Genomic DNA, 27,712 nt, shown 5'->3' with positions numbered 1-27,712 from the left:
GGGTCAATCTAGTAAACTTTATACTACCATACGAAAATAACTATGCATATGTATGATTTTAAGAGCTCTCGTAAAATCTAAAAAGTTCCCATAAATTGACACTTATTCCTCCTAGTTTAAGATATCGACGTATTCCAAAGTATAATATAAATAATTCAGCCCTTTAAAGTGCTCCTACTTTCAGTTTGTTTGCGGAAGTAAAACTTGATACGGGAACTACGTCTCTGGGTGTATGATACCCGAATGATGTTAAACTTTTTAAGATGTATAATATATCAGTTTCATCTTTGATTTTATGTCGAATAAATTTTTCCTGGATATTTCCTGTATTTATTTTTAATGGAACTGAAACAAAATAGAAGTAGATATTATATTTTGCTTCTGAATTTCAATTTTATTTACTACCTACATAAGGAAATATTATATTTTCATTTGCAAATAAAAACACCCCAAAAAAGTCTGCCTATTATACTTGTTTTTAGTTTCATATACTTTTTCCTTGTTTTTGTTTTTTACATTTACTTTTACCCACAAAACCTAACACAATCTTCATTGTTACGTTCTTCATCTTTCTACCAAGAAGTATTATTTAAAAATCGCTATTAAATAACTTGTTATTGATTGAAAAAAGCTTTAGTTCAAATTCTTACGAGTTAAATAACGCTTCTAAAATTATTCACGTGTGTCGAATGCCTATTCGATTAGGTATTACTAAACTAGATACCCTGTGAAGGGTCAGTCCCTTGTCCATGTGATCGTGTCGACCCTTTCGTGGGTCCGAAGTAATATGTATACTATAGGTATTCAAGGACACCCTACATTATTGACCACCTTATGTTTAACCCATATTGCCTTTTCTTCTTCTCAAAATACGAATACTATGTTGTAATTTTTTTGTGTCTAGATTATGGTCTCTAATAGAGGCTACTTTTTATCAGAGAACTAAGAGGTTATCTGCAGTTTTTAACACGCTTATATTAGCTTCACCTGTAAGTTTGTTAGTTTGTATGTTTGTATGTAACCGACTCCTTCAGACTCGATTTTCACCCACTATATATACGGTTAGATTTAATTCAAACTTTGTTCACGTATCATGGATAATTTCAAATTTCAAATAATTTCATGATTTTTTACCCATGTAGTGAAATACCTACTAAATCACTTAACCCATTGAGCCCCAAGCGGCCCGATCGGTCCCAGACACAATAGATTTTCTATTGTGTCTCAGTGGTTCCGGGGCCTGAGTTACTACGAGTGTTGGAAATTAGATATGGCGTTAATAGAATCAGTTAAAACAATTTATCTCAACATATATGCTCTAACGAGTACGGTAACATGTTGTTAACTTCAACTTAGTTAAGTCCAAGTTCGCTCTGCCAGAAACATGACAAGGGTGCTTGCGTTTCAATCACGACAACTTAGTCTAAGTAATACTTGGTGAAACTTAACTTTGTTAATATGTGTATTGTATAAAATGGTAAGAATAAGGTTTCATACCATAATCATAATGTTTATCTATACTTCTTTATAAAGCGGAAAGGTTTATAATTATGTGTGTATGTATGTATGTATGGTTTTCACGCATAGACTACTGGACCGATTTCAAAAATTCTTTCACCATTAGAAAGCTGCATCTTCACTGAGCAACATAGGCTAGGTTTTATCCAGGAAATCCCACAGGAACGGGAACTATGCGGGTTTTTCTTTGAAAGCGCGGGCGAAGCCGCAGGCGGAAAGCTAGTTATATATATTATGGAGGCTTAAAACGTTAATTTTAGACGTGTTAATGTGATGTATGGATAAAATGTGGTACAACTCAAAAGTTAAACATTTTTTATGACTCTAGTTTTATTTGCTGTTTTTATTTATTGTTTTTAAAATACGACAGGAATAAAATAATAGCCATGCAACTCTCAGTTAATCTAGCTTTGTACTGGTTAAATAAACTTCAAATTTTTAAGTAATTTCGACATTCATTTTGCACATAGGTATACGTTTATCATTATTATAACACTATTATACACTACATACAAAAATGTTCTTATAAAAGGCCGTTTAGATCTATTCCTTTATGCTCAGAAAAGCTTCTAGGAAATAAGGTTAAGATCATTCATAAGATGATTGATATAGGGTTTTGATACCAGTGTCTTTGATACTGCCAGGATATATACGATAATGTCTTTGGAAATATTGTGGATATAATACCCAATAGGGATCTATTCACGTCTGTCAGGATAATCCCGTAGTGTTATTATCTTTTCATTTCATTATAGAATTTATTACCTAGATGTTATAATAGCCTCTTTTGCAACGGGATTAAAACTTAAGTAATAAGGTGTCTTGGTACTTGAATAAAGTAATATTGTTGTACATCTTTTATCAGCAGAATATTACACTATTTGAAAATTAGAAAAGTTTTTGAGTTCGTCCATCACAAAGATGTTAGAAATCTGTCCTATATTACACAAAGGGAAGCTGTACAATGTACGTAACTATACCTTTTTGTACTCTACTATTTTTTCTTTAATATTATTGAAAATTCTCTGTGTTTATAGCTAACTGTGAAAAAAAGATACTTTTCGTATACAACTTTGTGAAAGTTGTATACGAAAAGCATCACCAACCACTATTAAAAAAACCATCAAAAGCTGTTGCGTAATTTAAAGATGTAAGCATACAGACACACACATGGCGGAAAGCTACTTGTTTTATACTATGTAATGATTCTTCATTCACAGAGTTACCCATATATTTCGTAAAGAATCAACGTAACAGTCAGTCTGTCTTGAGATACGCGTGTGCAAGAACGTAGTTTCTGTCGTAAAGTGATATTTAAAATTTAATTTTAAAAATATTTTTGAGTGGATTTGAACCTGGACTTTGTGGCTTCTCAGTCCGCGGTGCCGCGCGCGACGCCAAACAAGCTAAGAATCACTACGTGAATTGAGTCATCCGCTCCTTGTTTTCGTCCCATCTACGTAACGCCAGTATTCGCAACCTTCGGCATGAACTCGTGTAAGCGTTGTAATGAGACTGTTTCTGACGGTACCGCTTGCTCCAGCTGTCGGTGTACTTACCACTTTCAATGTGCGGGATATTCAGAAATCGGTTGGCGGAGACTTGGGAATGAGCGTCAAACCTCTTGGCTTTGTCAGGATTGTAAAAATACCTTGTCATCTGGATGTACCACAAAAAACTTGGAAGACTTAAGTTCTTATCAATTATCATTAAGGAGAATTGAAGATATGTTGTCGCCGCTTTCTTCACTTCCGGAACAAGTTGAAAAGCTTCGTTATGATTTAAATGAACTAACTTCTACTTTCAACACCAGTGTTATTGAAGATATTTATAAAAGACTTGAGGACATTGATTCCAAGTTAAAAATAGCTGAAAAAGTTAAAGAGAATATGCAAAAAATTCAATCACAAGTGCTTACTATGGAGAACAAATTTAAGGCTTATGAAATCGAAGCTTCTAACAGAAAAGAGGATTACGCTCGCCTTCAGAAGGCTATTGCTGCATTGGAACTCGAGCAACGACGTACCCAACAAAAGAACCGATTCTTAAATGTTGAAATAGTTGGCTTACCGGAAAAACCCAATGAAAACCTAGTCGAAGAATTTTTACGCTTAGCAGCTGCCTTAGATTGTAATCTAAAAAAAGAGGACTTAGATTTTATTACCAGAATTCAACCTTTACAGGGTAAACACGGAGCTTCTAAAAAAATTGTGGCGAAATTAAATAATAAAATGAGCAAGGATGTTTTAATAGCCAATTTTAAAAAATGCAACAAGAACAAAGGAATAACGTCGCACGACCTTGGATTTGGTGGTAACTCTGTAAAGATTTTCATCAATGAACATCTTACTATCGCGAACAAAATCTTGTTAAATACCTGTAAACAACGTGCAAAAGAGCGTAATATAAAATTCGTGTGGGTTAAAAATTGCGTAATTTACTTACGCGCCAGTGAAAAGTCCCCAGCAAAATCTATAACATCGGAAGAAGACCTAAACCTTTTTTTAGAGACTTTAAAATAGTTGTTTTGCTTATTGCTCGGATCGAGTCTTTATTAAAGAGCCTTCTATATTATGAGCCACATCACATTAGTTTATTTACATATACATTCTACATATTCATTACATATTTTTCACATACACTATACACCCTTTATTTACAGATGAATGCACTTTTTAAATCATTTTATATTATCTCAGAAATTTCAATGAACGTTCTTGTGATAATATGTTTATCACCCCTGATTTCTTTAAAAAGTGAACGCACAGTAACGATATCGAACAAAATTTTTCTACATACCCTCAGTTACAATATTTTTTTGTGTCGAATGTTCTTTGTGTATAATGAATTTACTTGTTTGTCATGCATTAATAGAATATATTATTTGATGCGTAATCGCAATTATAATATGAGTAATTATGTTATAAAATATTTTCTCCATAATTTTTTCTCAGACGAAATTATATCCTGTATTTTTAAATAATACCTATAGTTAAATATACATATACATTTCTTTCTTTTTAAATAATGACAACATACAATACTTTAAATATTTACTACCAAAATGCACGCGGATTACGCACAAAATTACCAATCTTCTATAAAAATGTTGAAAAAAATAATTACGATATAATTATTATTACTGAAAGTTGGTTATGTAACGGAATATTGGATACGGAACTCTGTGATAGGCGTTACGATGTATTTAGATGCGACAGAATAACCAAAAAGAAAGGCGGGGGTGTTATGATATGTATAAAGAAAACATTTTTGAGTCATAACTTGCATAACGTTCCTGATGACCTTGAAAGTGTTTGGTTAACGATACCAGGGAATGTTTTTAAATTTAGGTCACAGGATGCAAAGAATTTGCACGTTATTGCACTTTATCTACCCCCTAACTCAGACGCACATAATACCTTAAAAATATTTAATCAAGCTTTACGTAATATTTACGATCGGCATCCGAATGACCTATTTCTTATTATGGGCGATTTTAATCTACCTTTTATTTTATGGTCGACTAACAACACGTATAAAATTAACAAATACTGTAATTCAAATTTACTAGAATCTGCATTAGATCTGCTCGATACTATAAATTTATTGGGGGCCCAGCAGTTTAACGTCACACAGAACCACTGTGGCAATACTCTTGATCTTGTCTTCTCGAATGTTTCTGTCGACTGCACGGCATGTTCCGATGCACTCGTAAATATCGATAAATTTCATAGCCCATTGATTATTTGTGTAAAAGATATATGTTTTAAAGAATTGCGGCCTGTGTTTCCTAAGCTGAGAAAATTTTATAGAGCAGACTATGATGCCATAAATTCTGAATTGAACAAAATAAATTGGTATGAACTTTTATCAACAGGTTCTTTGAACGAATGCGTGGACATATTTTACAGCAAGATAAATACCCTAATCGATAATTTTGTCCCATGCATAAAGATATCTTCTCGACGCCATTACCCTAAGTGGTACACGCCGGCTCTCATTAATGCAATTAAAGAGAAATCTAAATTTCACAGTCGATGGAAAATTTTCAAAAACCCTAATGACTACGCATCCTTTTCTCTACTAAGAAAAAGAGTTAAAAACTTACAGGACGAATGTCATTCTAACTATTTATCACGTTGTCAAGACAGCATCATTAAGGATCCAAAGGAATTTTGGACGTATATTAACAGCAAACGTAAGAATTCTAATTTACCATCCAACATGAATTATAATGGACGCGTTCTCACAAACGGTAGTGATATTTGTAATGCTTTCAACGAATATTTTCATAGCGTGTTTCAAAGGACTATCTCCTCCAGCGTAACGCCTAATGCCTATGATTCTGATGTAACTGACTGCTTACACACTATATCTTGTAATGATGGAGAAATAAAAAAACTACTGAAGGATTTAGATGTTAAAAAAGGCGCTGGATCAGATGGTATACCAGCTATATTCGTAAAGAAATGTCAGTCCGGTCTTCTTTTACCTTTAAAAATATTATTTAAACGTTCAGTCACCGAAGGAGTTTTCCCGAAACGTTGGAAAGAAGCCTTAATTGTACCGATTCATAAAAAGAATTCTAGATTAGAAATAACAAACTATAGGGGTATTTCATTGCTTAACATATTCTCAAAATTGCTTGAAAAACTCGTCTACAAAAGTATTTACACACATGCTCTGAATTACATTCCATATAATCAACACGGTTTTATAAAATCACGTAATGTCTTAACAAATTTATTGGATTTCACCCACTATCTTAACACTAATATGAATGACAACGTACAAGTTGATGTAATTTATACAGACTTTGAGAAGGCATTTGACAGAGTAAATTATGATGTTCTAATAGGCAAGCTTTCAGATGTAAATATCAAAGGAAACCTACTGAGATGGTTAGATTCTTATATAAGAAATCGTTGTCAAGCCGTTGTAGTTGGTGGTTATAGGTCTAACTTTGTAGATATCCCGTCAGGTGTGCCGCAGGGTTCACACATGGGACCTTTGCTGTATAATATCTATCTTTATGATATAGATAAATGCTTTCATAGTTCTAAATTCCTTTTATATGCGGACGATAAAAAGATATTTACCAAAATAGCTAGTTTAGATGATTGTCTTTCACTTCAAAACGACCTTAATAGATTAACAAATTACTATAACATAAATAAGATATCAGTAAATATAAATAAATGTCAAAAAATAACTTTCTCTAGGAATAAAAAAAATATTATAAATTTTGAATATTCAATCTGCAACGAAAAAATTCCATCCACAAATACAGTAAGAGATTTAGGCGTAATACTGGACGAGAAACTCACGTACAACGACCACATTGAATACGTCACAAATAAGGCATTTGCTAATTTAGGTTTTGTTTTGCGCACAGCTGAACCTTTTGACGATATACGATGTTTAAAGGTCTTATACTTTGCATATGTTCGGAGTATCCTTGAGTTTGCATGTGTAATATGGCGACCAATCTACAAATGTTATATCAATAGGCTAGAAAAGATACAAAAAATATTTTTTAAGAAATTAAATTTTAAATCCAAACATTTCCCTGTAAGCTATGAGCAGGCTTGTCTACATTATAATATTAATGCGTTATCGGATAGAAGAGATCTAATCGACGTAATGTTCTTGTTTGATATTCTAAATAACAAATTTGACTGTATCTCTATTTTGAATCCTTTAAATTTTCGGGTTCCCAGTCAAGGCACTCGACAAAAAAATTTGTTCTTAGTGCCGTCAACGTCTACAAACTATCTTAAAAATTCTCCATATTTCAGACTCCCTGAAGTATATAATAATAAATTTTGCTCAGCTGATATATTTTGTTTATCACGCCCTAGATTTAAAAGTGCAATTCTTCAGATTATAAATAACTTAAATAAGTAATACACACACACACTCACACACACGCACACACACACACACACACACACACGCAGACCCTAACACACACACTCATTTACACGTCCACTCATTCTCTCACATTGTCACCTACCTTAACAGGCTCAATTTCATTTCTGTTTTTCTCAGCTTTAATGTTATATACTTATATTGTTGATATTGCTTGTTCACGAGAAGTCACATTTAATTCATTTATGTTTTGTGTTTCATCAAGAATTTTTTGTTAAAGTTAAGTTAAGTTTGTTAAAGTAAAAGAAAACAATTATAACTGGTACCTTTGTAATTTGCCGTTTTTTGTCACACAATTTTACTATTATCGGTGTGCCTTGTAATTGGCGTTTTTATATGTAATTAGTATAATTTATCTTATCAACAGCTGTAAGGTACCTTTTATGAATAAAATAAAAATAAAAAAAATAAAAATAAAAGTAACATTGTTTCTACCCAAATAAAATTATCAGATTATCCTATTTCCCTCGATCATGTGTGTCAAAGCAAAATGGACATTGTCAAAGCCTTTACATTCAGGCCTTGAGGGTCCTTAGCGACCTTTTGGTGACAAAATGTAACATAATATTAAACAATGCTTTGACGATCCAATAAATAGGCTTCTAGTGTTTTTATTAAGGACACGTAAGCTATGCCTATAGATCAATATCGTTTGGTGTTACTGGATAACCTAATATATTGTTTCTTTTGGTTTTATTTTTTATTTGTACTTCTGTAAATTTCGTTTCTACCATGTACTAATTATAGACCATATTTATCCTACTTTGTTTTATAATTATAAGCTATGAACCATGCTCATATTATTAACTTGACAACAACAAATGCAAATAGATTAGATAAAATATAGAAAGATACATTTTTAAAATAAAAAGAAATGATATAGATGGGTATGTTTTCTTACAGTATTAGCAGTAAAACTACTATAGCTACGTGTATAGAATCGCACTTCATCAAAACCATTTATACAAGTAAAAGCACAATAATTAATAGTGAGTATAAACAAAAGATTAGCCATAAATATTCCTTTGTAAAACAAACGTGGCATCAGACGCAGGCTCACCTATTATAATCGTAAAATCTTCGAGACATTAACTGCGCATTAATCCTGGGAATGTCACTCAGTGTTAGGGTTGCTACGCGTTTGAATTAATTGTATATTAATATTATTTTAATGTTGGTTTGATAAGAAACCTTAGATTTTTACCTGCGGCTTCGCGCGAGTTGTCTAAAACTTATTAAATGATAATCATATAAAAACCTACCTCGAGAGCCGCGAATATCCATTGGTGAAAATCGGTACAGCCATATTTGAGTTTCTCGCGAGCGGACAGAAGCGACAATAACTTTAATATATTTGTTGTAATTGTTTTGACTTATATTTTGTTCGTTTTTCGTAATAAGATTTTATGATTAGACTAATTTCAGTCATAGTATTATAGTAACGATGAATAAAATAACAGGAAACGTATATCTCATCTCATATAAAATTACTTCTAAGAACATAATTTATTAAGTTATCAAAGAAGTAGTTTCTTTTGTTTTATAAGACTCTTAATCTTGTAAGAAGTGTGGAGCATATCGGAGATTTTATCTGAATCAGCTTTCATTGTGTAGAGGAGGGTTTGCGGTTAACGAATAAAGTATTGATCCGTAGGACGTTCTTACAAAGTTAACTTGGTCAGTATAAGCGTGTAAATCTTCTTGTTCGTATAAGTTTACTAATTGTATCGTTTCATTGGTAAACACGTTTCATTCAATAGTGTAAAGTCGTAAGGAAAGCCAAATAAATCAAATACATTGTCAACATCGGTAAAGTCCTAACCATACATACATAATTAGTATATAGCTAGTTATTGAAATTATATTATTTAGCCAGTCTACTAAATATTATACGTTTTATTTAATATCAATTCTGTTAGATTATTCCTTGTCTTCCTGTTGGTTTCTTTCAATTACGTAATTGACTAACACAAGCTTTCCACCTGCAGCTTCCCTCTTTAATCAAAATAATTAAGCAAAAGTGACAGCCCTGTCGTTCTCAAAGCGTTCCCCAAATCACACTCACAGACAGATGTGAACTTATGATTAATTATTGTAATAAAATGTAAGTAAATGGATTAGCTTTTTACGTACATCTGATTGTAATATTATTTACATCTACGTGAGCGTACTTGATGTCTTTGAAATCAACTAGCATTTTTTAAGCTATTGCATAGCTTCTATCGCGGGCTTTGAGCGCGGGGACCGAATCGAGAAATTCCGTAACGAAAAAACCTCACGCTCCCCACTCCGACGGGCAGAGGTGTGGCTTGAAGGCATAGCATGCAATAGCTTTACCGCGGCAGTCCCCGAGTGCCACACGTCGTTTTTTTTCATGTGACCCTAGTACGATACTATATCTGAAAAATTCATTTTTAATTACCTACTGACAGCCTTTGAGTTATGTTATAAGCCACCAGCACGCAAATACTCCAATATTCTTAATACCGCCTTCCTAAAACTTCCTTCTTTCAATTACGTTATACTTACACTAAAATATATAATCAATATAATTAACCAAAACTGACAGCCCTGTCGTTCTCAAAGTGTCAGACGCGTTCCCGAAATCACACTCACAGACAGATGTGAAGTTATGATTAATTATTGTAATCAGATGTACGTAAAAGGCGGGGCTTAGCCTTTTTGTATATCCCGATATGAAACTTATTAATGTAAGCCCTTGATAGAAAAGTCGATTCATTTATTTTCCTTATGCAATATACTTGAATATGTAGGTAACTACATTCTTAATTCGAAAGCAAATAATTATTCCAAATTAGTTTTAAGGCATACTTAATCAAATAGAATTATTGCACTTTATAAACAAGAAAGGAAAAAGGAATAAATAACAATATTACAATTAAAAAAAAAAAAAATATTACAAAAAGGCATTATCATTACAAAAGGCGGCCTTATGCTGTTCAGCAATCTCTACCAGCCAACCTAGTAGATAAAGAAATGTATGAAGTTCATGGGATACGGCAAAGTAGATTATAATATGTATTGGTAAATAATTGTTTTTCCATATAACATTTGATACCTTTCATAGTTTCTAAGATACGATACTCCAGGGATGGAATTTCAAAAGGCCTCATATGCAGTATATCATTTGAACAGGCATTTTGACTTATTGACTTAGGATCGTGTTAGGATATAGGTAAAATATAATATTATATTCACATAAACTTATAACGCTAAAAGCATTATACGTTTTATATATTTTTTAATGCGATAAAATGATACGACCAGCCCTTTAAAGGTAAGGCAAAACAAAGTCTTTTTCCTTAACCTTCCAAACAATATCGTAAAAAAAAAAACAATTTTCTCTCGGACATAAAGCACCTTCAAAGAGACATTCCCTCGAATTCGAAAAACTTACAAATGCAAACAATGCTACAATTATCTTAAAAGGTCCACAAAAACAAACTTTTTAAACATTTGTACTAAATGAAAGTCATATAAAACGATGCATATGCAAATAAACGCTTCGCAGAGTAACTTCATTATGTACTGAATAAATGTTATGACTCACGATGCCAGTATATCTCACAGAATAAATTGACTGTAATTGTAAATGGTGTTTGCTTTAGAAAATTGCTCTCTTGTTTACTGTATAGCTAGATAAATAAATTTAATTGAGTGCCTGTTTGTAATGTCGAAATAGGGTTATGAGATGATTTCTATCTCACGTTATGAGATCACGGTAGGGAAATATTCGTATTAAATTGGAATGTCGTATAAAATAGCTTGACATATTGTGATATTTTCCAATAGATATATTTTGAACCGTGTTTATAGTTTATATTTTCTTAATGGCTGCTTTGGGTGCTTTTCGATTCGATTATAACAAATTTAAATAAATAATGAACCATTTTATGTGCGATGCTAAATGATGTCACGATACCTACTTCACATCTGTTTCTCTGGTCCATTTGCTTTCAAGCACTATATTCTGCCAGGTCTGTTTTTGATCCAAGGACGATATTATATTAACTTCACTTAGGAAGCGAATAAATACAGTAATACAGGAATTTTTTGGCGATTGACTTTTTTGGATTAAGTAAATTTTGTATTGTTAGCATAGGAAGAGGGGACTTCCCTACTACAGGTTTATTTAACATAACAGGGAACTTCCAAATGTTTGTTACCACACCGCCATGCTGAAAAATAAATAAATTGTTTAAATACCTATCAAGTAACTATAAAAAACGACGTGTGGCACTCGGGGACTGCTGCGGTAAAGCTATTGCATGTTATGCTTTCAAGCCACACCTCTGCCCGTCGGAGTGGGAAGCGTGAGGTTTTTTCGTTACGGAATTTCTCGATTCGGTCCCCGCGCTCAAGGCCCGCGATAGAAGCTATGCTATAGCTTAATAATTAAATATGTAATTAAGGCTTTTACATGCGCTAATAACCTTGAGCATACTTGACGGATCTCAAACCTCTCACCCTGCACCTTCTTTTTTCCTCGCATTTTGTATTTAAAAAGATATTAATCAGTGAAACAAAAAATCCTCGTCAGGGACTGTTGTGTAACTGATAATTTATTAAACACAAAATTTTCAGAGCTCTAAGTCAGCAGGTTACGAAGTTTATAGAGTATTTGCGGAAAAATCGATGACCACGGCACATTTTTTTTCTAGAAATCTATTAACTTTGGAAAAAAGTCCTCGCGAGCAATTAAAGATCAAAGACCATCCTATTTTATATATTTTTTTCGGTATTGTGCTTTATGTTGTAACAGACTTTATAGAGGTTGAACATAGTCGAAATTGCCGGGTAACGCCTTAAATATTTTGTACACAGTTTGGACACAAGAGACGGCATTGACACACACTGGTCGGATCCTGCTACCTTGGGCTCGAGAGCATCGTTCCGGACAACCACAACACCAGCAATATTGATATTAACTAAAATAAGGTAATTGAGGACATTCCTTTATTATTATTTAAGATATTAAAAGCTAGTTGTTGAATAATATACTGTTTATCCTATATATCAATGATAGGAATAGGTCCTCCTAATACAGGTAGCAAGAAGTCCAGATTTTCAATACATTTCAATAATAAAACATGTAAAAATTCATAATTAAAGTAATATTGTACCTACCTATCTTAATTATATAACTTTATTAAAAAGTGTAGTTCAAGTCAAAAGCTGAACAAATATATTACAGTATAAAATGTGTTCTAATAAATACAAAAGCTACTTTTGTTTAACGATCGCAGCCGCGGCCATAAGTTAGTTTAATCGTATACACACGAAATAATACGTTTTATGTTAATACAGTTAAGAAACTTTTGATGAAGTCGTAAAAACTTGGATAAAACTTATAAATGAAAAATAAATAAATAACGTTGAGTGGGTGTCTAGTGGGATGATATTAGTAAATACCACCTACTCAGAAATGACATATAAATTTATTGTTATACCTACGTCTCAATAGGTAGGTAAAGTAAATGCGAAAGTTTGTTTTTGTTGCAGTTTTATACGCAACTACTTAACTAAATTGACTGAAATTTATTAAGCGTGTAGGCGAAGCATTTGATTCAATAGGGAATGTGAGTAAAAGCATAATATTTTATGAATATTATCGTTTGTTAACAAACGTTCATAACTTTTAAAAAGTAGTAGAAGAAATCATTTTTTAAAATTGATTTATAGTGCGATTTATTTGTAAAATAATATTAATAAATCGAGTTTTACACAGTCTTGTCTTATGAGTACAATATCTACAAAATTGCTAATAACATAAACAAACATACTACGTCGTAGTATTAATTTAAAACTTGCGGTCCGCCCCGGCTTCGCCCGTGGTACATATTTACGTTTTATCTACATAAGAACCATCCTAGTACTTCAAGGAATATAATAAAAAAATAATTATCGAAATTGGTTCAGCCGTTCACACGTGATGCCGTGACAACACGAAACGGGTTTCATTTTTATATTTATAGATTACATATGTATGTTAATCAGCTGTTTCGTTTCCACAACACAAGCGAAAGCTTAGTAAAGGATCAGATCGTGCCGTGTGTAAAAATTGTCCTGAAATATTTATTTTTCACAGGCCTGAAGATAGTGGACAATACAGATGCAGGGTAGACTTCATAAAATCACCAACCAAGAACACCAGGCTTAACTTGACTGTGTTAAGTAAGTAAACACTACTACTATTAGAAAATATTTAATTTAAAGAAACATTTAAAAATTTACTCGGCCGTTTTTACTCATAAGCCGTTGAAACATAATTGATGAATTTTGATGAACACAAATTAAATTTGTGGAGTCGTAAAAACTAGAAAAAATGAAATGTAAAACAAAGAATACGGTACAAAAAACGCCCCATTTTTAATTAGCTAGAGAAGTCACGTGTGAAAATATCTATTGAAAATTACTGCATTAAATATTTCGTCATCTCATTTCGATAATATTAAAGTTATCTACTGGACATTGTAAATTATTTGTTTTCAGTTTTTTTTCGTACAATTTTAAATATTTAAATATCTGTCCATCAGTACCTCCGGAACGGCTAGTCATACTAGATCAAGATGGGGAGGAATTCCGTGGCGGGGCCATGGGACCGTTCGATGAAGGGACGAGAGTAAATTTAACTTGTGTCGCTATTGGTGGTAAGTTTATTCATTCATTTATTCGAGAATTCTTTGTTAAAATAATGTGTGCATATAATAGTTTCAGATCAGTTGAAATTAATTTATGAATCTACCTTTTAAATTCCAATTCCATTAACTCGAATATTTTATCTTGTTTATATTAAAATAAAATACACAGGAACGAAATTATTTTATTGAAAATAATTATCTTAACTTCATGATTTTTCATTTATTTAATTCCTTTTAAAATAAGTAGGTAGGTAGGTATATTACATTTTAATATCAAACTATCATTTGATAAATACGCACAATACTCCAGATCTTTAACTTTGGTAGTAGCCAAGAATATAAACTGCTTAAAAACCAAAGGCCTAATGCATTGATCCTATTATATTCGTTATTTTGTACACACATTATGTGAACAATGAACTTCATAATAGGTATGTCTTCAATTAAAAAACACGAATTATATCTATTGAAATTCCGACATATTTTCTATGTAGGTCGTCCAGCAGCAAGAGTTTCCTGGTGGCAATCACATGCATTACTCGCTAACTCGGAATCGAGAGCATCCGTCTCTTTCACACTACAGCGTGATTTGTATCCTGCTACTCTTACGTGCCAGGTGGGTTTAAAGTCCAGAAATAGGTAAAGTCCCGAATGAAATAATACTTGTGCCCAAAACCAGAAGATTACTATAGTTCATAAGAAAGAGCAGTCATCTATTCCACACTACAGCGAGATTTGTATCCTGCTAATCTTACGTGCCAGGTGGGTTTAAAGTCCAGAAATAGGTAAAGTCCCGAATGAAATAATACTTGTGCCCAAAACCAGAAGATTACTATAGTTCATAAGAAAGAGCAGTCATCTATTCCACACTACAGCGAGATTTGTATCCTGCTACTCTTACTTGCCAGGTGGGTTTAAAGTCAAGACATAGGTAAAGTCCCGAATGAAATAATACTTGTGCCCAAAACCAGAAGATTACTATAGTTCATAAGAAAGAGCAGTCATCTATTTCACACTACAGCGAGATTTGTATCCTGCTACTCTTACTTGCCAGGTGGGTTTAAAGTCAAGACATAAGTAAAGTCCCAAATGAAATAATACTTGTGCCCAATGCACATATTAGGTACCGCATGTTTACGCCTGTTGTAATTAATGTAAAAATAATTTTATTAAATAAATAAAATTCACAAAGTGAAGTCCCGAATGAAATAAAGCATGTCCCGAAATAAGTACAAGTCCCGAACTAAATAAAGTTTGTCTTAAACTTAATTTATACTGATACGAGTTAATACAGAAAAAATTACTCATATCTTTCACACTTATTACCTATATGATAGTGGGTGCTATAATAATTTAAGTCATGAAGTAAAGTCCCAAACGAAATTATGTCTCAAATAGTCGAAATCACACTAAAATAAAAACGCGAATATCTTTGTGACATCGGACTTTTATGCAGATTAATTTACTAAGGATATTTATTTCACACAACATAATATAAAAAAAAGTCTCTTTATTGTGCAATATGCAACAACTATAGATCTCTTATATCCCTTTAATCTCAAAGCGGATATCGGAAGATGCATGCTACCAACTTAATGGATCCCTGTCTTCCGCACTCCGTAGAAAATCCCAAGAAAATTCGCTTTTAAATCCCTCTTTTATGCTCAGTATTTGAACACTCGATTATACTGGGATAATAATACTTGTGAGTTCTAGACAATGTACTTATACTAAATATTTTATAAACGTTATATTGTAATCCTGTATATAAATAAAGTTACCCTCTATACGTGTGCTAAATTTCATTTTAATCGCTTCAGTAGTATTTGCGTGAAATAACAACAAACATACATACACATCCATCCTCGCAAACTTTCCCATTTATTAAGCTAGTGCATAGCTTTTATCGCGGGCCTTGAGCGCAGGGACCGAATCCAGAAATTGCGTAACGAAAAACCTCACGCTCCCCACTCTGACGGGCGGAGGTGTGGCTTGAAGGCATAGCATGCAATAGCGCAACCGCCCCAGTCTCCGAGTGACACACGTCTTTTTAATATTAATAGGAAGGATAATAGGATTAGGATTTACAAAACATTCAATCCTTGAGTGATAATAACTAAAACCAATTTCTTTAGTACGTTGAAGATATGAATACAAAAATAATACAATTTTCATCAACTCGATTGTAATATACACGTTTCATTCCCCAGGCTGTCACGGATCCGTCGATAGCTCCGCTTTCAGAGAACATCACTATTGATATGAATTGTGAGTTATTTCGTTTTATTATTTATACAGTTTTTCATTTGTAATTAAATATCTTTGTTTTCTTTTCTTTCTGTAATTGGGTTTATTGTATTCGTAATTGTTCAAGTGATGTAAATAACGAAACGTTTTTATCGGGGTAGCTGATAATACCCGAGTTTTAATAGAAGCATATTTATTTTTATAATTATTTTATTTGTATTAAAGTAGATATTATTTTATATGTGACTAAATCTCATTCATAAATCTATGCATTAATTAGTGTAGCCTTTTTTTACTACCTATAAGTATTTGGCTAATATGTATCACGCACATCTTCTCGTAGCGCGGTATGCGTTAGAATTGACCTACATAGCAACTAATCATATTCATCTACCCGCTACTATTTGACACTTTTATGAATGAATATTTTCTCAAAATTTCTGCCAAATATAAATTATTAGAGTACTCTCTTTATGAATATTTAATGTAGTTTTTCAGTTTTGAGTTTTACTAGTGAATCTTTACAATGTGTGGGTATATTTAGGATTTTTTTTCTCAATATTTTAATTTTCTATCTATTTATTAGTGTACCCCCTCTGGGTACGCATAGTGGGCGGCGCTCGACCACTGGTAGCGGGGCGTGCAGTCGAACTTATCTGCCAAGCGGTTGGTGCCAGACCACATCCTACTATTTCCTGGTGGAAAGGGGCTACGAGATTGCATACTATACGGGAGAAGGTAAGTTTATTGTATTTTAAATAATAAGGGAAGATATGTTTGTATATTTTTTATAAAATAAAACCGGTTTAATATATTTCTGCGCGTCTTTTTGCCATACCACGGCATTACGGCTTATGTTCGGAATGGCAAAAAGACACAGGTTCAAATCCCGTCGATATTTTTCTATTCTTTAAAAAGTTTTCATTTATAAAGCATTTGAATGCTAAAAGAATGAAGAAAATCTTGCGATTAAATGTGTTTTTATTTGTATTATTTCAAAGTTCAAACCAGGTTGTAAACTGCAGTCGTCGTCGTCGTCGTTTCAGCCGTGGGACGTCCACTGCTGGACAAAGGCCTCCCTCAGGGTTTTCCACCACGACCGATCACCGGCGGCCTGCATCCAGCGGCTCCCTGCCACTCGGACCAGGTCGTCTGTCCATCTTGTGGGTGGTCGTCCCACGCTTCGTCGCCCAGTACGTGGTCTCCATTCGAGAACCTTTCTGCCCCAACGGCCATCGGTTCTGCGGGCTATATGCCCAGCCCATTGCCACTTCAGCGTGCTAATCCGGCGAGCTATGTCGGTGACACCGGTTCTCCTACGGATCTCCTCATTTCTGATTCGATCACGTAGGGAAACTCCGAGCATAGCCCTTTCCATAGCACGTTGAGCGACGCTGAGCTTGTGCACAAGGCCCTGGGTTAGAGACCACGTTTCTGTACCGTATGTCATCACTGGCAACACACATTGCTCGAAGACTTTTGTCTTCAGGCACTGAGGGATTTTGGATGAAAAGATGTTATGTAACTTCCCGAACGCTGCCCATCCGAGTCGGATTCGACGATTGACCTCTTTCCCGAAGTTGGACCTGCCTAATTGGACGGTTTGTCCTAGGTAGACATATTCGTCAACAACTTCGAGAGTAGAGTTTCCAACAGAGACTGGAGAGGGCACAACATGGACATTCGACATGATTTTCGTCTTGTCCATGTTCATGCTAAGGCCCACTTGTTGTGAAACTCTGTAGAGGTCATCGAGCATTGCATTAAGGTCTTCCAGGGATTCTGCCATGACTACGATATCATCGGCAAAACGAAGATGAGATATGTACTCGCCGTTAATATTGATGCCAAGTCCTTTCCATTCCAACAGTTTGAAGGCATCTTCCAAAGCAGCGGTAAAAAGTTTGGGCGAGATCACGTCGCCTTGTCTAACACCGCGCTGCAATGGGATTGCCTTTGTGCACTGATCTTGTACTCGGACTGACATTGTGGCGTGTTCGTACAAGCTTCTCAATACTTCGATGTACCGATAGTCAATACGGCACCGCTGGAGAGACCTTAATACGGCCCAGGTCTCGATCGAATCGAAGGCTTTTTCATAGTCCACGAACGCTAAGCATAGTGGCAAATTATACTCCTCGGTTTTCTGTATAATTTGCCGCAGCGTGTGGATGTGGTCTATGGTGCTAAAGCCTTTACGGAAACCGGCTTGTTCGGGAGGCTGGAAGTCATCTAACCTGCGTTCGAGACGATTCGTGATAACCCTTGAAAACAGCTTATAAACATGACTCAAGAGTGATATCGGTCTGTAGTTCTTCAATAGGGTCTTATCTCCCTTTTTGAAGAACAGAACAACCACACTCCTGCTCCATGCTTCAGGCGTTTTGCCCTCGAGCAAGGCGGAACTAAATAGCCTCTGGAGCATTCTGAGGATTGGTTTTCCACCCGCTCTCAGTAGCTCAGAGGTAATTCCGTCCTCACCCGGCGCCTTGTTGTTCTTAAGCTGTTTCAGAGCTATCCTAATCTCGTACAGGCTGATGTCCGGGATATCTTCGGTGAAATGTCGGGTTAGTCGGGCTCTTGGGTCTTTCGCCGGACTATTAACAGGCTTGGCAACTGAGGTGTAAAGCTGCCGGTAGAACCTCTCGACCTCTCCTAATACCTCTGACTTGGCCGACACTACTATGCCACGGTCTGTCTTCAGCTTCGTCAGCTGGCTCTGCCCAATAGACATATCTCTTGCAAACACTTTCGAGCCTTGGTTTCGCTTAATCGCTTCCTCAATGCTTGAAGCATTAAAGGAGCGAATGTCGTGTCGCAGAGATTTAGATATCCGTCTATTGAGCTGCCTATATGACTTAGCATCTTCAGATGTGCGCAGTGGCATAGAGCGCCGGTCTGCCATAAGTTTCAGAGTGTGGTCAGAGAGTTTTTGCGGGTTTACTTTACGGGTTTTAAAGTGGGACCCAACCGCGCGGATAGTTTCTACCAGCCTGTTATTTAGATCGTCCACTGAAACGCTACTGTCGAGGCAATCGAAGCGATTTTGCAGTTCCAGTTGAAAGCTTTCGGGATTTTGGATTTGTTCATGGCAAGGACGGAGCGTAGACTTCATCAGACGAGATCTCTCACGTTTGACATCGATATTCAAGATGCCTCGTACCATTCGGTGATCGCTTCCGGTTTTCACCCTGTGGATCACGGAGACATCTTTGAATATTTGTCTTTTCGTGGTCATAATGAAGTCTATCTCATTTTTTGTCTTCCCGTCGGGGCTGAGCCAGGTCCACTTCCTGTGGATCGGTTTCTGGAAGAAGGAATTCATCATAAAAAGACCCTCCTTCTCCAGAAAGTCTGCTAGTCTCTGGCCCCTCGGATTGCGTTGTCCAAATCCAAATTGTCCCACTCTCAACTCATCATCGCCTCTCTTGCCCAACTTTGCGTTGAAATCTCCCATCACAACATTGAAGTGTGTTTTCGAGGTATGTATGGCCTTACTTATGTCCTCATACATAACCTCCACTTCTTCATCGGAGTGAGCCGAGGTCGGTGCGTAAACCTGTATGACCTTCAGCGAATATCTTTGAGATATTCTGAGTATAAGGCACGCAACCCTGCTCGACACACTCTCAATGCTTACGATGTTGTTGACGAGAGATTTGTGGACGATAAACCCGATTCCACCTTGGGACTGTTGGTCGCCCTCCCGGTAGAAGAACAAATTACCGGACGTCAACGTTACCGTGTCCTCCCCCTCTCTTCGGACTTCTGATAACCCTATGACATCCCAGCGTAATTTGCTCAATTCTTCTTCCAGCTCAACAATCTTTTCATCCGTCCTCAATGTGCGTGCATTGTATGTTACCAGGGCCAGGGGTCGTCGGGAGTGGTAGCCGGATCGCATCCGGTGATTCTTAGCACCCCTTGCCCCGCCGTTACCATAGCCGCTACCGTAGCCAGGAATAGCGGGGCTGCCGGGTACTAGGGGCCTGGTTAAAGGTGTACAATCCATGAGGGGATTTAATGCCAATACTCGCCACGCTTGGCAGGCGGGTTGGCGAGCGCAGTAGATGTGCATGTAAGTCACGGAACGCTGCTGCCCGTTCCGGTATCAGGTATCCCTTAGTCGCCTCTTACGACACCCACGGGAGGAGATGGGGGAGTGCTATTCTTAAACCGGCACCCCACGGTAAACTGTAAACTGCAGTAGAAAATTGAAATTAAACGGTACCCCACGGTAAACTGCAGTAGAAAATTGAAATTAAAGAAGAAGAAAATTCAGATTATGAAGTTCTTTGTAGCAAATTTTCGCGGTTGTTTTTTGTGAGATTAAGCAAGAAGAATAAGAATTCGCGTGTCACGGAACACCAGATTTACCATCTTTATTTACAATAGCTTTTATTGCTGTTACTCTCATTTTCCGTTTCTCGGAAATACATTTCTTGGTAATGTCTTCTGGAATATTCCGAAATATTAAAAACCGCGCTACATTCCTACGCCCACCCGACCTCATTGAAATGTTAAATTAGCGACATTTTCATTGTATTAATTCTTGGGTCTTATTTAAAATCTAGCTTTTTTAACTCGACCTCGGTCTAAGTAGTGGTCTAACTTGACCCAGTTGCAAATCTAGATTATTTGCTAGCGCCATTTTCATTAGCGTTTATATTATAGTACTTGGAACGTATGTTAAGGCCTTTTTGCTGAAGTTGTGTAAAGAGTTCTTTGGCTATTATTAGATAGACTAGTTGATAGCCGCGACTTTATCCGTGCTAAAAATAGTATTATTTTTTTTTCTTTAGAATAATTTAGGTTAAAGTTTATGGAAATTACAAAAATAGAGAGGCAGCAACACATTCTATATCCTGGATTGTCGTAGACACCTAGGTTGTAGGTGTTTATCTTGGATTGGATGGAAATATAACTCTCTTTTAAGTGCCCTAGCCCTATTACAATACATCAGTACAAACTGCAATTTGTGATACCTGTCCAAAACTTTGTAATTTTGATTACTGTTGATCTCATAAACTTTATGAGTTTTTCTTCAATTTCCATACTATATAGCAATATCTACTACAATTTTGTAATATTCTTCTCGTTTTACTAGCTGTGCTCCGCGGTTTCACCCGCATTGCTCCGCTCCTGTTGGTCTTACCGTGATGATATTATATAGCCTTCCTCGATAAATAGGCTATCTAACGACGAAAGAATTTTTCAAATCGGACCAGTAGTTCCTGAGATTAACGCGTTTGTTTGTTTGAAGAAACTCTTCAGCTTTATAATATTAGTATAGATTTATTTATTATTTTATATTTACTTAATCTTTATTTCCCTAGATATCCCCCGACGGCAACGTAACAAGCAGCATACTTACAATAGTGCCAACAGTTGAAGATGCGGGGCGGGTCATATCTTGTAGATCTGTTCAGCAAAATCTGAAACACTCAGTCAGGGAGGACGGCTGGCAAATGGATATACAACGTGAGTATTTATTTTGACAAAAAATAAAAAAAAAAATGTGACAAAAAATATGGAAAGAATTAAAAAAAAATACTACTGGTTACTCGTGTCGGAAGCCAAGACTGTTCGGGTCGCAAAGGTAGTAAAATGAAAAAACAAATTGACTATAATTTAGCGAAAGAGCTTTTATTATTCCTTATAAGGTTTGTATTCTAGTATTGTGTTGCTTTTGAAAACGTGACTAACGTTAAATTTTAAATAGAACTTAAAAAAGGTTTTGGTAGTCGTAAACGAGGAGTGCAAATTTTTTCTGCAATATTATGTGTTATAAAAAATGACTGAATAAATGTGAATGAAATTTGGCACATGCATAAAATGAATGTCCCTGTATCATATGATTATCATCATCACCCTATTTTTATTTCTCTTGCAAGGACACAGCCCTCTAATACTTTTTACCATTAGGTACTTCACAATAAATATTCCACTACTATCTAAAACACTAAACTCCAACTTCTAGTTTCAAAATACCCGCAATTTAGTCCTTTTGTTTTCGAGTGAAAGCGGTGCGTTTGACGGCTTCGAAGCGCCTATAAATAAAGTATGAAATGCTGTGCGGTTGTAAAATGGGGGTATTTTTTAATTTATTTTACGGTTTCTCTCTACTACATTTAATTTGATTTGAGATTTTTATAGTTTTCTAGGTGTTATTTGTCAATAAATTTATAATTCAATAATCGGTTGTAATATGTTTAATAAGCATGATAATATAATGGTTTTGCTTGTCGTTTCGTTTAAAATATAACTAGACTTATGCGTATTTTAAATAATGTAATTGCTAGATCGTGATGTTAGAAGTGGGATGTTAATTTTCTGTAAATTTGAACATGTAATGCTCAAATATTTCGTATTTTAAAATGCCCAGATTTCTTCATTTTCAAAGAACTAGCCGCTCCGCGCGGTTTCACCCCCGTGGCTCCACTCCTGTTGGTCGTAGCGTGATGATATATAGCCTATAGCCTACCTCGATATATGAGCTATCTAACACCGAAATAATTATTCAAATCGGACCAGTAGTTCCCGAGATTAGCGCGTTCAAACAAACAAACTCTTCAGCTTTATAATATTAGTATCTAAGATTCTCGTCCCCTTGTGGGGTATTGGTCAGTTACATTTCACATCAACCGCTGATCGATGTTTTGGAACAAATGTTCCAAGATTTACTTCTTGGCTAATCACCATATGTCCATCGACGATAAAATAATAAAGTGTATAGGACAAAAGATTATGCAGTAACAAATAGTTATTTTACTACAATAATTTTGAAGTTAATTTCGATCTACAAATTCTACAATAAATATTCATTGTTTATCTTTATTTATTCATAGCTGTGATGCTTTTATATAAAGGAAAATGATCTCTTTGTTGGAAGCTAATCCCCTTTCGTGGTATTATTTTGCTTGTCATAAATTATAATAATATGATAAATTATATTTGCTTCAGTTATTTGTTGTGTCTATAAGTTATTTAATTGTGTTTGATTTAACGATAGTATTTGCTGTTATTAAGTACATAATTCATATATTTATCCATTTTATTTTGTCTTGCTTCGATTACATTTTATTGAGTGAGTTTTAGAAAATTTTATTGAAAAATACAGCGTTCTTGCTGATTTCAAAGTTTATTAGTTCACTATTACTTGTACGAATACAGACTAAAATCTATCTCTGTGCCAAGTTTTATACGGATATGATCAGCCTTTTTTTGTATATTATGTTAAACTAGATTTCCGCCGGCGGCTATGCCCGCTGTTTGAAAGAAATACCCGCATAGATCCCGTTCCAGTGGGATTTACGGGATGAAACCTATCCTATGTGTTAATCCAAGTTACCTTCTATATGTGTGCTAAATTTCATTGTAATCAGTTCAGTAGTATTTGCGTGAAAGAGTAACACACACGCACATCCTCACAAACTTTCGCATTCATAATATTAGTAGGATTAGTAGCATGATTGAATTTTGAAGACAATTGGTTCACAATGTATTTCATAAAATTCCAAAGAAAAGCCATTACCAAATTAACCACTACTTTACGAAAAAGATGTACGTTAAGAATAAGAAGACAGCTAGGTAATAATTTATTTCATAAAAATCAAAAGAAAAAATCTTTTATAAAACTACCCGCACTCACAAAAACTTTTTTCTATAGATGTGCCAATACCAAAGCTAAAACTCGGTGCCAACTTAGACGCAGATAATATAATGGAAGGATCTGATGTGTATTTGGAGTGCAGTGTGCGAGCGAACCCGCCGCACGATCATGTATATTTCACTTATAATGTAAGTATTTTTTTTAAGTTATTTATTTCTGTACATTGAAAATTGTGATTGTATTAGTACACATTAATTATTCTATATTTTTTACTGTTTGTTTATTATTACGTGCACTTAAATCGTATGCGTATTATTACGTACACTGTAGCTGTCTGCGTATCATAATGTGCACTGTAATTACGTATTGTTACGTGAACTGTAACTTTTTGCATATTATTACGTGCACTCTAACTATTTGTACAATATTAAGCACACTGTAACTACAAAAAATTACGTACGCTGCGTATTATCGCTGTAATAGTATACGTATTATTACGTGCACTGTAACAACGTATTATAACATGCATTATTACTATGACTGGCCGGTTGGCTTGGTTGGTAGTGGCCCTGCCTTCCAAGCCAGAGGTCGTGGGTTCGATTCCCACCCGGGGCAAATATTTGTGTGATGAACACATGTTTGCTCTGTGTCTGGGTGTTAATTATCTTAAGTATTTATTTAAAATTATATATGTATGTTTATCAGCCATCTGGTTTCCATAACACAAGCGAAAGCTTAGTATGGGATCAGATCGTGCCGTGTGTGAAAATTGTCCCGAAATATTTATTTTGGGGGGGCATATTTTATTATTATTATTTATTACTACGTGTTCTATAACTTTAGTATTCCTCGCTCAGGGTGTAACAGTAAAGGGTAGCGGGGGTGTGCTAGTCTCGCGGCAGAGTCTAGTTTTGCAGCGAGTTAGCAGACAGCGTGCGGGCGCGTATGTCTGTGTGGCCAGAAATGCGCTGGGCGAAGGGACTAGCGAACCGCTGCATTTGGATGTTAAATGTGAGTTTTACACATTAGTTGAAATTTTCAGGAATATTGATGTTTATAAAAAAAAAATTCAAAATTTCCTACACACATTAATCCATTGACCTACGATAAACACGATCAAAAATTATGTGAAGAAACAAAAAAAAAATATTATTTCGAACAAATACACATTTTTTCGTATTACACATAGACGTTGCTACAATAAATAACCAGACTTACAATCACGCTCAAAAAATGTCTGAAGCAAAAGTCTGCCTAAACTTAATAGGCAGAGTTAATGAAATACTTTGAACATTATTACAACGAAATAAAGTGTTAAATTCAATTAGTGTTTTAAGATGCTCGAACATTTTAGTAGGCGATGGTGTGTCTGTTTGTTCTTATATAAAAAGACAAATATTTTCACAGTCAGTCCAGTATGTTCGCGAAAAGACGGTACTGCTTTACGAGCGGCTCGCGGCGAAACTGTCACTATACAGTGTGATGTGGATGCTAATCCTATGGTGAGTATTATTTTATTTATAAACCTATTTGCCTGTTTTATAATATTGATAAATAACCAATTAAATGCAATTTTAGGTGACTCGCGTCATGGTAAATTGTCTTCTGGGCAAATAGGTAACATTTGTACACCTACAAAACATATTATCTTTGTTAAGTAAAAAATTGCCTCTATTTTTATTTATCTGTACGAGTATGTAAGAAGGTTAACAGACTTCTTTTATATTTTTTTCTATTACTGTTAAAAACACTGTCTTAATTGTAGCTGTCAAAATGACGTTTCCCGCATATACACTCATAATTTTTTTTTTAATCTTTTTAATGTTATATTATTTATTATAATTATTACAACACCAAGTTTCTTCATATTACATCCCAAAGGAACTAGTATCAGTTCAGTTCATATAAAATTAATCTCACAAGTTCTGATATACTCAATACCTCCCAATTTCTCTATAAGTTTGTAGGGCAAAGTTCAAATTCGTGATCACAAATTAATACGTGTTAAATCGAAGCTTAATGCATTTGGGTCAAATATATTGATTTTGTAACGTAGATTTTAATATAATTTATCCTAAAATTCATTGATTTTGTAAAAATTCATAATTCATTACATATATTATCTGTGAACTGTTTTTCAAAAGTACCTTAAAAATTTAATGCAGTTCTTTGTCGAAACTTGCTTACTTGTTTTTTTTACGTAATTTATTATAAGTGTATTGACTGAGTGAAGTAAGGATAGATCCTTTTGAAAATCTATTGGATTCTCCTTTCTGGAAGAGAATTTAAGAAATAAACCTCACTTTTCTTTACGTGCAAATAATAAATTATTTGTACCCTTTACGAAATTTTTTTTTCTTCAATTCCTTCATAAATTCCATCTATCAGTAGGTACCATGTCTACACCTCTTATTCCCATACAAAAGTACTAAATACAGTTAACGACTGTGTCACATTTCGCGTGCGAATTAAGCGATAAGCGCTCACCCGTAATTCAGCTTTATCTCAATGTTCTTTACCGCACTTGGGTCAAGGTGAATCGTAAACTATTAAAAAACGTACATTTATGGTATTGTAACTTTTATTTAGATTTATTTTCAGGTTAATGTTAGGCTAAGGAAACTATGGAGTTGCATTTTTTCTGTTGTTGTTTTAGTTTTTCTTGCTAAAGATAGTAGCCCGCGGCTTCGCCCGCGTTGACTAAAACCTAATAAATTGTATACCTAAACGTTCCTCTTGAATCACTCTCTCTATTAAAAAGCATCATAATCTGTTGCTTAGTTTTAAAGATTTAAGCATGCATAGGGACGGAGAAAAGGACTTTGTTTTATAATTTATACGATGTAGTGAAGAAACTCTGACGTTATAATGACAAACGTTTTTGTTCTAGCCTTCATCATTTCGCTGGTGGTTCAACAGTTCTACGTATACGGAAAGAGAATTAACAAGTAATAGTGGAAGTAAGTTTTAATCTTATTATTATTTTTTGCTAACAAATATTTTTTCAGAAACATAAAATAAACCATATTTCATTTCTGCTACTTACACATCTTATGCATTCAAAATTCTCTCATTTGGGAAGGAAATCACATGTATACATAAACACTAAAAACATTACTCTCTTTTGAAGAGTCGCGTAAAAATATAAAGACCTTTTCTAGCTCAGCTAAAACCATTAGGTCTAACATCAAAAGGACATCAATCAAAATCCTGGAAATTGTATACGAAAATTGCTAGCCAACAAAAACTAATTTGCTTTTCCAATAGTTCACAAAATTCTGCGAATTTTTTGGTGTATAAAAATGTCCTTTCCAGTGCCAAAGGTATTAGAAGTAGTATTAATATTCATAGTATTATACTATGATAGTATTTAAAAGCTTAATGGTAACGAAATATGTTTTCTTTGCAAATATAACACACTTCTTTATTTCTTCCTAATGTGTAAGTTGTATAAAAACGTTCATATGAAAAGAGAACATTCTCAAAGTTCGTTTTGGTATAATGTACCAGGACCAATCCTATTAAAGTGTAACAAACTTTATGAACTTTATTTACTTTATTTAATTTAAGCAATTTTCTAAGAACTCTTGTTACAAGTATATGTTTTTCCCTAGATGCATACCACTACAAAGTGAATACGTCATCAGAATACGGCTGGGTACAATGTACCGGTACCAACTCAGTGGGTCGGCAGACTGAGCCCTGTCTGTTCCACATACTGCCCGCCGGTCAGTATTATAGT

At 34.7% G+C, this 27,712-nt stretch overlaps 1 protein-coding gene across 1 annotated transcript in view; it reads left to right on the top strand.

Moving 5' to 3' along the window:
- Positions 1 to 27,712, top strand: part of LOC123703646 (nephrin-like) — a 78,382-nt gene that overhangs the window by 30,648 nt on the left and 20,022 nt on the right. Inside the window, exons 4-15 of the mRNA XM_045651724.1 lie at positions 12,295 to 12,408; positions 13,559 to 13,644; positions 14,007 to 14,120; positions 14,606 to 14,727; positions 16,322 to 16,379; positions 16,945 to 17,096; positions 21,695 to 21,839; positions 24,028 to 24,158; positions 24,828 to 24,981; positions 25,378 to 25,472; positions 26,861 to 26,930; positions 27,585 to 27,698. Of these exons, the coding sequence (XP_045507680.1) occupies positions 12,295 to 12,408; positions 13,559 to 13,644; positions 14,007 to 14,120; positions 14,606 to 14,727; positions 16,322 to 16,379; positions 16,945 to 17,096; positions 21,695 to 21,839; positions 24,028 to 24,158; positions 24,828 to 24,981; positions 25,378 to 25,472; positions 26,861 to 26,930; positions 27,585 to 27,698 (1,355 nt within the window). The remainder of the gene's footprint in view (positions 1 to 12,294; positions 12,409 to 13,558; positions 13,645 to 14,006; positions 14,121 to 14,605; positions 14,728 to 16,321; positions 16,380 to 16,944; positions 17,097 to 21,694; positions 21,840 to 24,027; positions 24,159 to 24,827; positions 24,982 to 25,377; positions 25,473 to 26,860; positions 26,931 to 27,584; positions 27,699 to 27,712) is intronic.

The sequence above is a fragment of the Colias croceus genome, chromosome 27 (genome assembly GCF_905220415.1).
Source record: "Colias croceus chromosome 27, ilColCroc2.1".
Lineage (NCBI taxonomy): Eukaryota > Metazoa > Arthropoda > Insecta > Lepidoptera > Pieridae > Colias > Colias croceus.
This window is presented reverse-complemented; position numbering and strand designations above follow the sequence as displayed.